The 17,887-nt window shown below is 33.8% G+C and overlaps 3 protein-coding genes across 5 annotated transcripts; 1 reads left to right on the plus strand and 2 right to left on the minus strand.

Annotated features, from left to right (window-relative positions):
- Nucleotides 1–2,370: 2,370 nt before the first annotated feature.
- LOC113497358 (male-enhanced antigen 1) lies at nt 2,371–4,714 on the plus strand. The gene is made up of 3 exons (XM_026876889.1): nt 2,371–2,989; nt 3,734–3,859; nt 4,155–4,714. The coding sequence occupies exons 1-3, from the start codon at nt 2,798–2,800 to the stop codon at nt 4,281–4,283; spliced, it is 447 nt and encodes a 148-aa protein (XP_026732690.1). The 5' UTR covers nt 2,371–2,797; the 3' UTR covers nt 4,284–4,714.
- On the minus strand, nt 4,281–10,964 carry LOC113497357 (leukocyte elastase inhibitor-like). Of its 3 annotated transcripts, none has more exons than XM_026876887.1 (9): nt 10,710–10,964; nt 9,728–9,862; nt 9,347–9,480; nt 7,369–7,446; nt 6,601–6,820; nt 5,854–5,994; nt 5,446–5,534; nt 4,900–5,334; nt 4,281–4,824 (listed from the first exon to the last, which is right to left on the minus strand). In XM_026876887.1, exons 2-9 carry the CDS (start codon nt 9,844–9,846, stop codon nt 4,664–4,666), a joined length of 1,377 nt encoding a protein of 458 aa, XP_026732688.1. In that variant the 5' UTR covers nt 9,847–9,862; nt 10,710–10,964; the 3' UTR covers nt 4,281–4,663. The 3 variants fall into 3 exon arrangements, with proteins under 3 accessions (XP_026732688.1, XP_026732687.1, XP_026732689.1); XM_026876886.1 differs by lacking the exon at nt 10,710–10,964 and adding an exon at nt 10,574–10,699; XM_026876888.1 differs by lacking the exons at nt 7,369–7,446; nt 10,710–10,964 and adding an exon at nt 10,574–10,699.
- Nucleotides 10,965–11,849: 885 nt separating this feature from the next.
- LOC113497378 (transcription factor AP-4) lies at nt 11,850–17,848 on the minus strand. Its single transcript, XM_026876918.1, has 3 exons — nt 17,440–17,848; nt 16,702–16,864; nt 11,850–16,437 (listed from the first exon to the last, which is right to left on the minus strand). Exons 1-3 carry the CDS (start codon nt 17,526–17,528, stop codon nt 15,688–15,690), a joined length of 1,002 nt encoding a protein of 333 aa, XP_026732719.1. The 5' UTR covers nt 17,529–17,848; the 3' UTR covers nt 11,850–15,687.
- Nucleotides 17,849–17,887: the final 39 nt, after the last annotated feature.

The following is a 17,887-nucleotide window of genomic DNA, read 5'->3' on the forward strand; positions in this document are numbered from 1 at the left end:
TGAAATTTTTTGTACAAATAAAATTATAAACTCGCAGTCAATGTTACCAGTCAAAGTCAAGATTAAAAGTTATTCAATCGCTTTTCATCATTGTCAATTTTATAATGGCCTCGTCAAAAGAAAAATAATTTAGGCGTCGAACTTATAACATGTTCAAAGCAAAATTCAGCATGTACGCTGTGGTTAAAAGTCATTATAATTTTATATTGAAGAAGAAAAATCATTGTTAAAAACACAACAGTGATACGTTTTAAGCTTTCTAATGAAATGACTATTATATTATTATAATGTTGCGGCATAGATATTAATCACATATTCAACATTACACATTTATAGTTACTAAAGCAATGTGGTTAAAATAGTAAACGGTATAAGGTTTATATAATTTTCATTTTAACAACTAGATGAACTACAGCGATGACAAGTGAGACATTGCGCAAAGTTGAGAGAAGCTAATATTTAAGCTTTGCACGTCATATTAATTTAATCGGAAGCAACGCCAGACATATTATTTGCTTCGAACATGCGAGATGGAACAAGAGCGTCGTTCCACCAAATTCAGTTCAAATTTTAGGTAACGCTTTCATGCCAAACCCCTGAGTTAATAAATAATAGATAATGTGAACAGTGAATGTTGAAAAAGTAATTAACAGGTTTTTTTTATTTTACCATTTTTTTTGAAGCATATGATTCATTGATATATATTATATTGAAAAACCCAAGATGCACAATCTTGAATAAAAGTAAACTGTCGCCAAACATTTACCAATTCTACCTACGTACTAGACTTATACTATAAGCATAATGGTCTTGCAAATTCAACCTTACGCAAATTAGTTAAAGTTGTTTTTACAAAGCAGTATAGAAAAAGCAATAACATTTATTTTTATGAGCGACAGTGTTCGGTAGAACAAGGCGTGAGTGGAGACGAATATTTTTATACTTTTTTTTTCAGTTATAAGAATATTCGTCTTAACATTAAGTATAGTTACCAACAGGGATCTTGAGCGCTCGGCGGAAGAGTGGGGATCGCTTTGCGCATCGTAATATAAAAAGCCAATCAATTGTGCGTACTCGACGTCTTGTGATGCATGCAACTGCAGCAAAGAACGAGTTTCAACCAATCACGAGTGATGGCTACGACGCTGCTGGCCAATCGCTGCACTTTATCCGCCCCGCGCCTCACTTCATACCGCAAAGGGGACCCAAAAAAACACTTCTGCGCTGGTGAAGGTCAGCGCTCAAGATCCGTGCCGGTAACTATAACCATTTTAAGGGTTTACAAAAATTGTGTAAATTAGTAAAGTTGTTAAAATCGTTTATATAAAGGTATTTTCTTTTTGAATTATTCGAATAAAAAAATTTTTCTCGCCTTTGTTGACAGGCGATTGATGTCCATTCTCCGCATCGTATTGGGTCCCGAGGAAAACCAAAATATAAAAATTAGAAGTTTTCAAGAAGTTTAAAAACTTCATACATATTTGACTAAAACTTGATACAAAAAGTTCAAAAGTAAAGTTATGAATTAAAAAAAAATACACAAAAAATGTCGACTCCATTGAATAAGAACAGGGTCATTTTTATAATGCGACTAAAATAAGGAGGAGGCCTAATGTATCGTTCAGACACTGTAAAAGCAGCCATTTGAGTGAAATTTTGAGAGAAACTAAATCAAAATCAAATAATTCTTCCTGATTCAGTCATATAAACAACAAAATCTAATCAATAAACTTTTTCACTTAGGTACCGACGTAATATTTCGACAATTGCTGAAAAAAAAACACTTCGGTATTTCTGACAACCGTGCCTAAGCGCGAGCGACGCGAGCGAGACTATTTGAAATAAGCGCACTATTCAAAAATAAAATTTGTTTGGACCCACGGTTTTGACGATAGTCATTTTCAAATGACATTCTCATTGCTAAAACTAGAAAGTATGTCGTAAATAATAAACCTTTTAAATGTTGAAAGTTGAAATAAAGCATTCGAACTAAAAATACCGAAGAGAGGAAAAATAAACTAAAAGGTGCGGCCTCATGCAGTAGCTCGACGCTCGTTTTCAGCGAAAAATATGGTCACGTGATTTATAGCTGTAGAAAGTTGAAAATGTTAAGTTTTGTCGCTCGAAAAGATCGAGAGAGAGCGGTGAGACAAGTCGACATAAGTGTTTTGCTGCAACGGCTTATAAATTAATTCCTGAAATCAAACAAGGTAAAGGTCCTATTTCTTTCACTTGTATCACTGCCATGAGGTAGGAATGCGGTTAGGAGATCAACAAGATAGGATCGCGTCGTGCCCAGATTTATTGCTGCAAATGAGCGACGAGCGACGCATGAGGGCGCACCTTAATGAATTTTTAATTTTGTACTAGAAAGGTCAGCGGTGGCGGAGTACAGACGACACAATATCATTAAGATATACCCACCAATATCACAAACGTCATTACGTCGATTTTGTGATTGTGAGAGAAGTGACTGATTTATGTTTAAATTTTACAATTGATTTCTCCGACTGCTTTCTCAAGATTTTAAGGTCAATCCCGTTGCTACAAGGACCAAAACTCAAAAGTCAAAGGAAGTCCAAATTGCTTAGCCATTGCGAGGGGAAAATTATTGTTTGTATACAAAATCCTTGTGGTACGAAACAAAATATCAAAAGGCATAGCATAATCAGGCAAAATATAACTTATATTGTTTTAAAAAGTATGTGCCTTAGTTGAGTAATATGGACGAATTTGCGCGCAATTGCTAATTTTAATAAAAGTTGATTGTTTGTTGTTGTTCTAATTTTTGTACAATATGGTTTGCGACGGGCCTGATCCTCCGGAGAACAACCCGCACGAGCTTGTTCCGCCTCCTAGGAATGAATTGATAATGAACGGTAATCAAGGCGATGATAGTGATGAAGACCATGAATATTTTGGGTACGAACCTCTGGCACAAGGCCCGGAGTTAGCTCTTTCAGATCACGACAGTGAAGATGATACTGAGGTAACTATTTTACCTACAAGCAGACAATTTTCACATCATAGTCATAAAATTATGAAGTACTATAATCAATGTTCATACTGTTACTTTTAAAACAGTAGCTGACCTGCACTCACTACATAGGAAATTATTTTTGGGGTAAATAATTGGACGTATTTATGCAAACTAGAACCAAACCACACTGAGTGAAATTGAGTTATATATGTAGATAGGCTGTTTATGGTGTATTACATCATCTCAGAAAAAATCCTGGCCGATATAGCAAGCCACAAAGCAAAAAAAAAAGGATCCATTTAAGGTACCAACCTGAGTTTGAGGAACATTTTATACGCCAAACGGAACGCACCTTTAAAACAAAAACCTGATTATCACAAAACTGATATGTTGTGGGTTGGTTCTAGTTTGCATTACTACGTCCAATTATGGTGTATGTCATTTGGCAATAACAGCTTCTAATGGAAAAATAATTCCCAAAAGTGGTTTAGTAGATCCTGAGATAACCCTCAATAACATCAAAACTTTTGTTTTGTTGTCAATATTTGTACAGTACAAGTAATACTTCTTACACATAATAGTAAACTTGAACAGCTAACCAAAACCTGGTCCGTTCATGCAATATTACTGGCATCTACACATAAGATTTACATTAAAGGGAACAATGTATAAAATTTAATTACAAGTTTAAAGGCTAATGTTTTTGTATGCTTTTTTGCCATTTTTTTTTTAAATTAACACTTCTTTTTGTAGAATCCTGAAACACCCCCAGGGGATGTGCCAAACATAGAGACAATGGATAACATATTAACGAGAGAAGTTTGGAACACACCTCGGCATACAGATGCTATACAGATGGATAATGAGAGAGCACAACAGGTAAATATATATTAGAATTGCATGTTTTTTGTTCTACCTGCCATAAATGCTTTACATGCAAGCACAGTCTTGCCAACTGTAACTTTCTCCTTATTAATCAATTGCATGATGTTACCCAGTAACAGAGTGAAAAATATCATTGTAATCAATCCTTCCCTTAAAGGTCCATTTATCATTCCAGTAGCAATAGACGTTAGAGTAATTCTTGTCTAGCTAGACCACCATCCACTGCTTGAAAAGGCTGCCCGAATTCGAGACTACCACCTATATTATTTTTATTATTTTTCTATTTTAGGTGATGAGGGCAATGGAGAATTTTGCTTTACCCCAGGGTTCTATACCAGAATGGGCTCAAAGCATTTCAGAAGAACAATGGAAACAAACACTTAACGAAAGAATTGAAAAAATAAAAAGCAATAGATAAAATAGTAATATAGTTTAATGATAAGAAAACATTAACAAAATGTTATATATACTTTAAAAATCTTATACAACCTGTCTATCATACAAAGTCAGTATATTAAAGCTTATATTGTTGCATTAATAGAATTCAATTTGAGTGGCATTTGGTGTAAAATTGTTATTATTAAATCAATACTTAGTATTTTGAAAGAAACAGTTAAAATAATGTTATTCACTAGTTTGTACAGTTGAATGTACATCAGTGGCAGCAACCTTATTGCTAAGTGGTAAGGTTCATTGTTCTTTGTTAATTTACTTAGTTTCTAAGCAGAAAAACATATTGGACATTTTGTAGCCACTGTTGTGCAATCCAAAGTCTTACATTAACCTTATTAAATAAGTTTATGCTATTGTTACTGTTGGATCAAATATAACAGCACTAAAGGTCACCAATTTAGTCCTTTCATTCCTGATAAACATATAAAATGGCGAATCTGCATAGAATTGCTCAGCTGATCTAGCTAATATTGCACTTGTTGCTGCTACAGCTTCAGTTCCGTATTCTGAAACAATAATAATAATAAGTCTGATGCACTGAGTCATGTGAAATAGGTTCCGACGTTTTTGCCGAAGCTTACCATCTATTGTCATCTTTACATCATGAACTATGGAATCTATGTGTAGACCTGGGTTAGGAAGACCGTTTATCATGTCTGATACTCCTTTAGTTTGGATTCGACCTTGGTCAATATCAGTTATTATTTCCTCTTCAGTCCTATTTGCAACCAAATTACTATTGACCATAAGTGCGAAATTCGCTAATCCAGGTGTGAACATAGTGCGCATCCCCATGGCTTTTAATGTATCCTCCAACTTTATAGAATTTCGCATTGCCATTTTAGGAAACCGTATGACGCATTTCTTCTTTGACATGCCACTAATTATTTCGTCAATCTCTTTATAGTCTAACGACTCCATAAGTTCCAAAATACTTAATCGTTTAGGAAATCTTGGCTTCAAAGCGTACATAGTTGTTTCACTGTCATTATATGGCAATGCTAGAATATGCAAACCTGCAAAAAACCTTTTGTTTATATGTGTGATTATCTAATATACAGTTTAAAACAGACATTCATTTGATCTTATTGTCTTTTGTGACTAATGTTTCAAAGCCGGATACTCACTATGTTTCCTAGAAAAGGAATAACGGAAATGTCCAAAATTTAACATAAGGTCAGCCATGACTTCATTTTTTGTTGTATTGAATGGGATCCTGCAATAAATATAATTCCAAATTAGGTTTCGTGCTTTTCCTACGTCGACATCGCGTTGGTTTATTCATACGGGCGTGTGTTCTCGTATGGAAAGTTGCGACAGAGGCGTGAAGCATTTGACCTTACCAGGTCATAAACACAGTGGTTACACAATTTGGTCATTGTAAGTTACTTTTTTCTAGTCTACGTTTTTGTGCATTGCGGTAAAACTTATTATACTCTGCTTTTTATAAGGATATGCTACGGCGTTACGAGCGCTATATCTTTTTATTTTTCAAAAGCACGATACATTCGATCTTAATGGATGATAAAACTTACTTCATGGTGTATTCTGGCACAAATGGTTGTTCCCACTGTCCTTTAAAATAAAGTGCGCTTAGTAAAACGACCTTAGTCGAAGTAGGCAGAGGATGTACTAAAAACTTTTCTATGTTTCCTTCTGTATGGTTCCTGACCCACCTAGAAAACAAAGAAACTGGAGAAAGGAAATTGTAATCAGAGGCCAGCCGCCGAATCTTAAAGTACCCAATAACTCATAAATGATTACGGGTGCAGAAGAGAGATGCTGCTGTCTACCGTGTATATCTAACGCTGTCACGCCAGCTCTACCATACCTAATTATATTACCACGTGGCGGCAGACCCTCAGGGCTCCAATTCCACTATTTACAATGACCGATAAATTAATGGAAATCGGATTAAATTGGCACTTTTCATATTCTAATATTTCTAATACAATTAACTACAAATAATTTTGATGGCTAAGTGCTTATAGGAATATGAATATTTTCTAATTTAATCCGATTTCCATTAATTCATCGCCCATTACAAATAACGGAATTGGGACCCAGATTAGTAGATAGAAACTAATAAGACATCAGCTGCGTGGCTAACTTAATTGGTTATTGCAACGAATCGTTACAAAAGAAGGAATTCTTTTGTCTGCCTACACTTTCGGGCTTAGAACAGGCGTGAATAAATGATTTCGTGTTAAAAAACTTGTGGTTTGGGTATTACCGTAGGCTAACCAATGACGTGTTAATAGTAGATAGTTTTTTCGACTTACTCATTAATAAACAATCTCGCTTCTTCGCTTTGTTTGAAATCTGTGTTGAGTACATCACCGCGGTACACATCGTTCAGGTATTTGCGGTATATTTCGCGTAACGGCGTGTGCTCGTCCACAAACATGGCATCGGCATACAAAGTTTTTGACGACACGTTTGTGTTCAATGCCTGCAGTAATGCTCCAAACTGTTCGTGGTTTCTGCGGTTTTTAAGAATATCTGTAAAACATCAACATTTCACGTAAACGAAATAGACCTTACAACTTCAATTTTAATGTTTGTCTTGAGAGTTAAATATATGTAAGTAAGTAGGTACCTACCTAAGTGAACTGAGAAACGATGTTTCTGAGTTTATTCTGTTTAGTTTAAACGACTCCCGCTAGAAATACTGGTCGGTTAATCCATATATTGTTGAAGATTTTTTAACCATTAATTCACCTATGTACCTACATAAACATACTCAAGTAGATGTAGGTGCATTTGTCCTATGCGGGGATCGAACCCGTAACACTTTGCGCTCATTAGTCACTGCCGTGGCTAACACTGCACTTACACGTGAAGTCAAACAGTAAATTATAATAATTAATATTTGGAGAATTTGTATCTTAATTTTATATTCATTGTTTATATTCATATTTTACACTTCACCTAAAACCGGCTTGGTTTTAGGTGACGTGTAAAATTCACACCTGTTTAAGAGACAAAAAGTCAACATTTAGAAATAGAACCGTATATTTAATGCAACCTTTGCGTAATTTATTTTTTACCTTGGGAAAAACCGAGGGTCTCAGCGATTTCATTATAAGTTTTCCCGACACTTCCGAGTAATGCCATAGCTATGAGACCTAATAACAATAACACTTATATTAAAATACAAAAGGCGTTTTAAATATAGAATGTAATATGTACCCACCTAATGAACTTGAGGATGTAAAGCTATACAAGGAAAACAGTTAAATAACAAGAATAAATAATATAACTCATTGTAATATTATGATACTTAATACCACAAACAAATCAAAACTCCTAAAAACAAAACTTCCTAATGCAAGGTACTTCCCAAAAATAACGAATTTAATTAGATATGACGTAATGGGTGTACCAGGATGAAATTCAGCAGAAGTTTTTGAACTGGTAGGGAAATAGTCGGAAGATTGGCGTCTATAGGTTAAATAAAACTCGGTCAAGTGCGAGTCGGACTCACGACACTGGCCGAGGGATCCATACACACAAACGTAGTTATAGCGGCAACAGACATACATCATCTACGAAAATTTCAACTGCCTGGCTATCACAGTGTTTAGTAACGGACGGACGGACACTGGAGCTTCAGTAAGTCAGTTTGGTAACGAAATCCCAAAAGATAATGGCCTAATTGACAATCTCCACCTTTTTGAAGTCGGTTAAAAACATTAAATTTAAGGCCGATTTTTCAATCGCCAGATTACTTTTATTCGACGAATATGTTTGACGCTTTGACAGCTTTTTTATACAAAATATATTATGTCAAACGGCCATGTTTATTCCTCAGATAAAAGTTATCTGACGATTGAAGACTAAGATTCTTGTAGGAAACTTGCTATAGAAGCTAGCTGTAACGATAATTTTCTTAGTGAATAATATCTAGAAAATAATTTTGATGGTAATTTAAGAATATAATAATAAACCAACAGCATGGCAAATTTCAATTCGCTAATTTGGAAGATCTTCTTGAATCTTGATTTAATAGATGCGTAAAATTACTAATTTGAAAAAACAAAAAGGACAGAATCTATTAATTAATTTGGAAGGTAAAATATTTTCTGTGATATATTATAGTATCTGACCTTTACGTCATAATGACCTTCGTGAACTTTGTTTTAAGATCTACATACTTATACATAAACCGCTGTTGGCATCGGTCAAGGTGAAGAGTAAGAAGTTCGTATCTTGTCAGGAACTTGCAGACAAAGTTATTATCATAATATTATGGAACTTGTCTGACTATATGCATCTACTTATAAGTAGGTAGGTATCTGCCGTAATTATCACGCTCTGTGGGACAAAACCCCCGGCGATAACCCTAAAATTGTTTATTAGTAAATGACGTTGAATAGTATATTAAGAAAAAAATACAAAAGATAAATAAAAGGAATTTGTATGTAGATATATTTTGTTTATTCTATATTATTTCTTCGAACGAATTAGGTTTTTCAAATACTATTACAATAAGCTTTAGATAAGCTATTCGCCCTAATTTCGCTTAGTCGATACTGTGTTAGTCTTATTAATTTATAATTAGACTACCGCACAGGCGCGGATCCAGCCCTCAAAAAAGGTTGTGGTCACAGCCACCCGAATATTGGTCAAATACGAGTCAGAGTTTTAACTCGCTTGTAATCGATATAGTGCATTCTTACAAAGGAGTTGATAATAAAATAAATTACTACTGACTGTGGAAGTGCCCATCGTGCCCACAATAGTGGATCCGCGCTTGCTACCGCAGTATCAGGTTGTTAAAATGGTTTGTGGAGGTCAAATAGGCGGTAATTTCGTTAAAATATTGTTTTTTTTACTATTTTGAGCTTCTAGGACGAATAGATCTAAAAGACTAGGCATTAAGTATCGTGGGTGTTGTTGGAAACTTTTGTTTCCGGGTTTAACATTGATTAAAGACGACAAATATTTTCAACTGCTTTAAAAATATCGTCATGATATAAATATTATAGCGAACTGAAATTGTATATTAAAGACAATTTTACTCACCTACTACGCCACTTGGTGAGATCACAACATTGTCGTTTGTTCTTTGTTGCATAATTCTTACCAATAATTTATATCCAAATTCGTTTATGGTACTTGCAATATCTACTTCTTTAGAAGTCGTTACCATAGTTGTGCTGCAATAAAGTAACATTAGAAAATCTTTTTAATAACGATTGTATGTAAAAATACTATGATTAACTGCACGAATAACCGAGTGGTTGAGGTCACCAAGTCACAACGCGACGTTCGCGGATTCGACCCCGCGTTTGACAAGTATTTGTAGGGTCCACGAATTATTGTTCTGAGCCTGGGTGTGTTTGTGCATTTGACGTGAATGATAAGCGGTTGTCGTTTAAAAAAAAGGAAACATCAGTTACATACCTTGTTACAGTTTCTTCGACATTTTCCGTTGTTTCAATTGTTTCAGTTGGCTCCTGCCCGCAAGACCCATGTATAGATAATGCCGTTAAAGTAAGTATTACCCACGCTTTAACTTCCATGGTTTTAGATTAAAAACTGAAAAACAAAATAAATATCTATTCAATCCCTAAAAAATATTTACGAATCTAGTATCTAGGTACCTGGGTTAGCACGCCAGTTGGCTCTATGTACTTAGAAGTAGAACTAAAAATAAAAAAGATAATTGTGTCCTATCGTTGAAATGAAGAAACTTATGTTTTGTAAGTAACTGGCCCAGTATTTCATGCTTCTACTAAGTATTTCTATTTAGTTTTGTTGCATCTGTCAGACAATCAATCTTCTTACACCGAGCCTAAATCTTAAAATATAGAATAGTAGGTAGGTACCTACAACGTACCTAAGTGCTTAGTATGTATTATTTGGGTGTTATAATAATCATAGATACTGTGCTATCTCCAGTTTATTCTTACTATAAACGGTGGAAACCAGCCCATACCCATAAATTGCAGACTAAAAAAAAAACCACTATCCACTGCCTTAAAATTTGCTAAGCTTAAGCGAGGTGCCTAGATAGGAGTAGGTATTAGTTTTATTACTAATTATCACGACTTTGTATGATTCTAGGAATTAATAAACAAATACAATTATAATAATTGATTGTCCGGTACGTACAAAACAAGTTTTTGTAAAGCGAAAATTTTCATATAATACTTAATGCATTGTGTCCGCTATAATTATAAAAACTTAAATAATTTATACACAACATTTATCCTATACTCTCTAACTACAGTCTCGGTATCTACTTACTTGACAAGCATTAAAAAAAAACAATTCACCAGAGGATTAACACATTTGTTTTAACTAACACGTCGTCGACTTCGCGAAAATCACAAACACGTCTACTCGTCGCATTGCTCTCAGAGCGACTAAATTAAATACTAACCTTGTGTGTGTCAATACTGTGAATCACCGACCGTGCATGGAATACAAAGATTTTTTAAATTTAAAACGCCTAAATAACTGTTGGACTAAGCTGAAACTAAGTAGTGTTTTGTACTTTCTGGGGCATCGGATAGCTTATTAATAATTTGATAAAACACTCATTTTCCTCTTCTGTATATCTGTACAGGGTCAATTTTCAAATCACACGATACTGTGTTGAACAACCAATAGATATACTTAACGCCTAGGTATAGATAGGTCGTTTGCGTAGGTACAGATATTATTATATTGTTCGTCTGACAAACCACGTGTGGATACCTAGCTTCAGTGTGCAATGTTTTAATAAATATTTCACATTTAGGTACTGCCACCATATTAAATGAATATGGGTCCGAAATGAGCATGAGCCATCATCTAGTGTTTATCGTAGGCTTTCCATTTCTTCGTAAGAATTTATAAAGGCTAGTTGTTGTTTCAGTTTTTACAGGTAATTGAATTTAATTATTGTTGTATATGGAAGACAAGTCATTTAGATTAGAGCATTTGTCTTTATATATACTTTATTTAGATAATAATAAAAATGATCCATTACTATTGTTAACCTGTACAGGTACCTAATCAAATGAATTACGATACTTGTGCCCCGATTCTGCTATTTTACAATGGCCGATGAATGAATAGCAATTGAATTAAATTTGAAATTATTCCTATTCTCTTAAGCATTTTGCCAATACAATAATTGGAAGTTAATTATTGACCTTAGATGTAGGTACCGTCCCGTACTGAATTTCCAATTATTTTGCACGAAATACAAAATATTATGTAATTTGAAGCCAATTTTCTTCAATTGGGGCCGTGGTATACACTGCTCCAAAATTATAAAGACTCGTTATTCTCATGCGGCTATAAGTTTGATTTAATTTGGCATAGAAGTAGCTGATATTGCATTCATTTCGTAGCGATAAGAGGTATCCAAGCAAGCAAGCTCAGCCACTTATAAAAGCTACTACAACAATCTCAGAAAGATATTACAACAATGACGCAAAGAAAATATTGTTGTTCCCTTGAAATTAATTAATATATGTAACTGCCAAAAAATAGGTAAGAACTAGGATGTTTTTAAATAAATAAAACACCAACGTATCAATCTTTTATAAATATTGGTAAATATAGGTCAAATGTGGTACAATTAAAATCAGAGCAAATATTTTTATCAATTTCATATCAAAATGGAAACATCCATGCATTATTTTCTACACTTTATCATTATATTAACTGTAAGAAATATTATACCATAATTATCTGTATAGGAACATGAGCTTATTAGTGAGAGGGTGAAATTGAATAATATTACGCATTGCATATACATTGTATAATCTATTAAGAATATAAAATAATTTTAATGTTCTTAAATAGATGTACCCGATTAATATCGTCCTGCCCTGTGTTGACTATTCTACTAAATAAATTGACTATTCTATGTATTATTGTAATAAATTGCAGGAAAGTACATTTTGAGAAAAAGTTCACCCCATCACTAAATATAAGACTTGCAAAATTTGTAAATCTGAAGCTCATTTAAACAAAACCTATGATAAATGCAATACAAACTGCCGGAATCAGGTGTACGAACATTATATTCCAGACTTATAAACAGTATAAGAAATAAGGTATAACAATATATTTACTCAATTAATTTATGACAGACATTATTAGAGGGTAATAATATTAGTAGATGCAATATTAAGATCATACGTATGCGAAAACAATATAATTAATCGGTTGTAATCGCTTAATACGATTATGTCAATCAACATATTCTTTAAATTAACAGTCACTTGTACCTCTTAAGGTACTATAAAATGCGATAGAGTGTAGAAAATGGAAATATTCACATTGAATGCTAAAAACCAATAGAACATGTCACATTTCGTAATCCTAACTATGAGAATATTACAAAAACAATAGCATTTAAGCAATTAATTATTTTGATGTGTTTTAAGTTAGGTATAGATATCCTGGATCTAAAACTGTCGGATATCGAATTTGCATAAAAATGCAGTTCCCTTATGTAGTTAATACAGATTTCCTAGTAGCAAGGAAAGCAATATCAACTTTCTAAAATTTTATACTATTTTTATATAATAGTAATGAAGGAAAGCAAAATTCAAAGAAATTATGTTTCATTGGTTTTTAGCCTAATATACAAAGAAAAGAGGTCGATTAAATATACAGACGATCATCATTTACAAACTAATTAATAAGAAATAACCATTTTAATACTTTAAGACATAAATAATAACACATTTTAAACAATTTAACTTGCTTCTTTGACTTAAAATCTCTTATTACTATTTTTGACTACACTAATAGTATAACCAAGTCCGTTATGTTACATTGTTAATTATCCTATACTGACATAATGTAAAGGCGGTAGGCAGACAACTCCTTAGAACTACGGACTCAGAAACAGAGTGCGAAGTAAGCGTCGAGAACGGATAATATACGAAACCAGGGCTACTGAACACGAAATATTATTACAACGAATTATAAATTAATAAAGATGTCGTCAAAATAATATTTAAACAAGTCTTTTTTCCTTTTTAATATTGCTTAATAAGGTATGGCCACTACACAAAAACAGTTGAGTTAGAAAATAAAATTTCATGTTTAGAGCCCGATGTTTATCAAATTGACAAAGTACTATTAACCACATGCACAGAAAAATATTTTATCACACCACAACACTATAAACCTGACAGAGTTAGAGAGATCCTTAGTTTATAAAATCTTAATTACTATAATATAATGGTATTTTACCTGAAATCTGTCTACTTAAAATTTTTACTATCCGTAAATACCATAATGATTCGACAAAATTATCGCTAAATGTCAGCTGGAGGATCTTTATAAAACTGTCAGGGTCACACAACACAATTTTGGACTACAATATCACAACATACATACATATAAATAGCTACATAAACGTAACACACACATTATACTATCAATATGGTGACTTGAACTAGCGTAACTTAATAATGAATAAATGATCAGTCTTAAAAATTCATATGGTCCTGTGGACAAGACCACAGCATTATGTCTGCAATGCGTTGTACTTGTTAATCCACTCTGTTGCTGAGTCAAACTTAAAATAAATTCAAAACTTATTAAGAAAAATATTAACAAAAGAGCACGGCATTTTACATTTTTAACAAAAATGTCAGCACATTAAAGCAAACATTAATTAAATCACTGTATAATATTATATTACCTAAGTCACAGAACAATGTAAGAACTGTGAACTCTAACTCTTAAAGTATAACAGTGAAACATGATAGTTCACTATATCTTTTACCCCAAAGGCTGATTTAATCGTTACCCACTTGGTAGAATAATCTGGTAATTTTTTTATTAACAACTTGATTGACGTGTTTTATTTTTCTTTTAATGACACGCATTACAAATATGTGAGCTGTGTAGGTAAGGTGCTTTCTTGTAATATATATTTTATTACACTTGTGACATGATACATTTTTTGTTATATTAACATACTTAATTATTGGATCTGTAAAATGGGATGTGTTTAGCTACACATTGTCACTTGTTGTCAACTACACTACCTATTATATAAATCCTAACTGATTAAAATCCTAAAAGTAGAGTTTCAATTAAAGAATGCTCATATGAAGCAATACATAATTATACTAATCAGTTAAATTGAATACAATACATCTTTCAACTCATGTTCCAATCAACTACTCTCATATGCAGAATTACTCTTAAGAGGAGAATTCAACAACATGGAATGCTCTAAAATTTAGGGATGGCAGCACATAGCGCCTATAATTTACTAATGTCACATACAAATACACTTACACTGGGTATCCTAACATGAACAAAAAAGCAGCAACACTGGATAAATATTATTATTAATAGATTACATTTATAATAGATCCTATCAACCTTTAATTAATTATAAAAGAGATTTGTCACCATTATTTTGCATTCCGAGCATCTTGTCTAAGCGAATAAGTATTGATAATATAAATGGCACCCCAAACAACATGTTTGCTGGTGAGTCTAATCCTGAGACTATCTAGACAAGCCATTATTTACTATGCACCAACTGATTTATTATTATGTGACTATCATACACCAATTTTTTAGTTATTATGAAGGTTCTAAATGAATTTAGTTAACAACTGAGTAAGTCAATGACGTCTTTAAGCCGCATGCCTACATACCCTGCATTTCACTAAAAGCCAGATAAGCTAAAAGAATAGCAATAAAGTAGATGACAAACTTTGCCATCAATACAAAGTTTAATTCTCTGCTAGACTAGCTGAAAGCAGGGTAAATTTACTACTTAAGCCAAATGCATTACACTAAAAAGAATAATTTTTTTTGTTTGTCATATTGCTGCATTATTACAAATAGCCTTTCACAATCCCTTACAAATTATTGCCATCAGTGGATGTATCACACTTTTTTTTCAATTTACCTACCAATATAATCATGCATTATAATGATTTAATATTTTCTCACATTCAACACACTTGTAATGTTATTATAACTTGCCTGAAGATGTGAAATAAAATTGGCACGCGGCATGCTGTACTACTTTTCCATCATCTAATCTTACATAAGTCAGTCAATCCTCTTTCCATCAATGCTCACATTTGTGGAAAGCCAAATTAACATAAAATGTTAACATAAAAATAATTACATTTGAGACTTATCTAAGCACAGCGCCGATCGGCATACGCGACAACGCATCCAGCTAATTCTACCACTTATCGATTCGACTTCAATGCGCTTAAAAAAAATAAACAAAGACGCAGACTTATCGATTCGTCACTTTGGAAAAGATAATTAAAAAACTAAAATTTTAAAACTATATTCGAGGAGGGTCAGGAGTGCTCGCTAAGCGGAAGCAAATTTTGCGAGCTGAAAGTCTAAAAACACGTTTAACACGATCACGAATGCTTCACGACGATCACACCTGGTCTAGTGGGCGGCAGGTGTTCTGCCTTCTTAGTGAGCGCTAGAGGCGCATCACCCGCCTCCTCGCGGAACAAGTGATCTCCTTCAAGATGACGAATCGCTTCCACAATGGTTTCTAGGTTCTGTCGACTAGTGCTAGCGAGATACAAACGCGAGGGAGCATCATGTGCTGCATCTGGAAGAACCTCTACTTCAACTCGAGGCTCTGCTTTAATAGCTGCTTCTAATAGTGGAGCAGCTACAACGACTGGTGCTTCTACTACTACTTGCGGGGCTTCAACCTCTTCACTCTCAAGCTTGCATTCTGGTAGGTCAGTCTGTTCAAAATGTATAACAGGCCGAGCTAGTTCATGGGCATTGTTAGGATAAATTTGAGTTTCCAAAGCATGTAGGCGCTCTTCAAGGTGGCGCCTCAATCTCCGCTCACGGTCCAGTTGAACACGTAGTTCACTGGTATCTGAATCTTTCTTCTGTGGTGCACTGGTCACAGATATTACAGGCACAGGTTCAGGTGATCGTGAATTGGTAAGAGTGTCCTCTGTAGAATCAGGAATGATAGCTGGCACATGAGTAATAATTTCGCCTTTTCTTTTCTTTAATGGTATTTCACCACCCTCATGTTGATTGAGTAATCTCTTCAGCTGGCAATTTTGAGACAAGAGTCTTGTCTTTTCTTGTTCCAAGTTGTAGATATATTCAGCAGTCTGCTGTAAAATTGCAGCCTGCAAATTAAAAAATATATATAAACAACTATTTCTTTACATCAATTATTCCCTCACAGTAATAATTCTTTGCTATTATATATTGAAACCAAATTGTTACGAAATTATGCTATGTTGAACATGAAATGATAGGTATAATCAGTTATGTATGAGGTGGTGAGGTGAAATAGTATGAGGTGTTCACAAACTACTTTTTATTTTATAGAAAATAAAATAAATTTAACTTAATTTTTAAGACTGAATTAAACTGTTGATAAAACTTACTTTGCTTAGTTTTTCTCCCTCATGACGGGGCAATAATGTACGCAAAGCCTGAAAGCCTGCATTAATGCTCTGCATCCGTCTGCGTTCATTACTGTTGGCAATCTCTCTTCGAATTCTTTTTTCTGCCTCCATCGTCTTACTACCAGAGCCTGAGAGCTTGTCACTGTTAAACAACAATATTATTCATTAATTAAAAAGAACCTATTCTACTCAAAATAGGTAGTGGTAGAAAGTTATTGTTGTTATTATTAAAATTAAAATGAGCAATATAAAACAAGTTTTAACTATTAAGAAAATGCCCAATACTCCAGTAACAACTCTCATTATTATGTTGGATATCACAAATAGTACTAGATATTGCAATAAAAATAACAAACTTCAAGTTAAATAGTTAAATAATCATCAAATTTAAGTAAGCTTAATATATTTTACAATAAATCTGCTAAAAAACATGAATGGCTGTATTTACGCTAGAGCGTACATATGTTTGATAGTACATTTGCGATATGTAGAGGCGCCTACTACGCCTATTTGATTTGACCAAACATGGCGGACCAACAGCTGACTACAGGCCGGCACGGGGCGTGAGCGTCATCATACGACCCGCGCATTCACAAATTATCAATAAATTACGCAAATTCTTGACATTTGATCGAAAAAAAATGTGCCTCATAACAAAATAAAGTGATAGTGAGAGCAATTAAGTACAAAATCGGCGACCACGCCGGTTGCCCATACCTGGATAAAGCGTGATCCGATGCCTCCTCTTCGTACAAGTTATAATCTTCCACTTCTAGCAAACAAACGTCATTACCGTGTAATGACATTACTTAGGTACACTTATTATTTATTCTTCATCTAATTTCAGAGGAATCCTCACAGAAAATTGTTATAATGTTGAATTCACAGGCCACAATGGCGGGAAATGACAATGAGCTCAGTCAGGTGACGCTACACAAAATAAAGAACACACCACTTTAAAGTTCACTGTTAACACTCTCTAAAACATTTATATGAAACAAAGCAAAGCCTAGATAAACAATTTCAGTAAATTTCAAGCAAATAACTTTTAAAAACAGTAATTAGATAGAGGGAGTCAAGGGCAACGCGACATCAATGCATACTACACCATAGACTAAATTAGGTAGGGTTTTAAAACTCAATAGAGTTTTATACATAGACAAAA

Source organism: Trichoplusia ni, chromosome 9 (genome assembly GCF_003590095.1).
Source record: "Trichoplusia ni isolate ovarian cell line Hi5 chromosome 9, tn1, whole genome shotgun sequence".
Taxonomy (NCBI): Eukaryota; Metazoa; Arthropoda; class Insecta; order Lepidoptera; family Noctuidae; genus Trichoplusia; species Trichoplusia ni.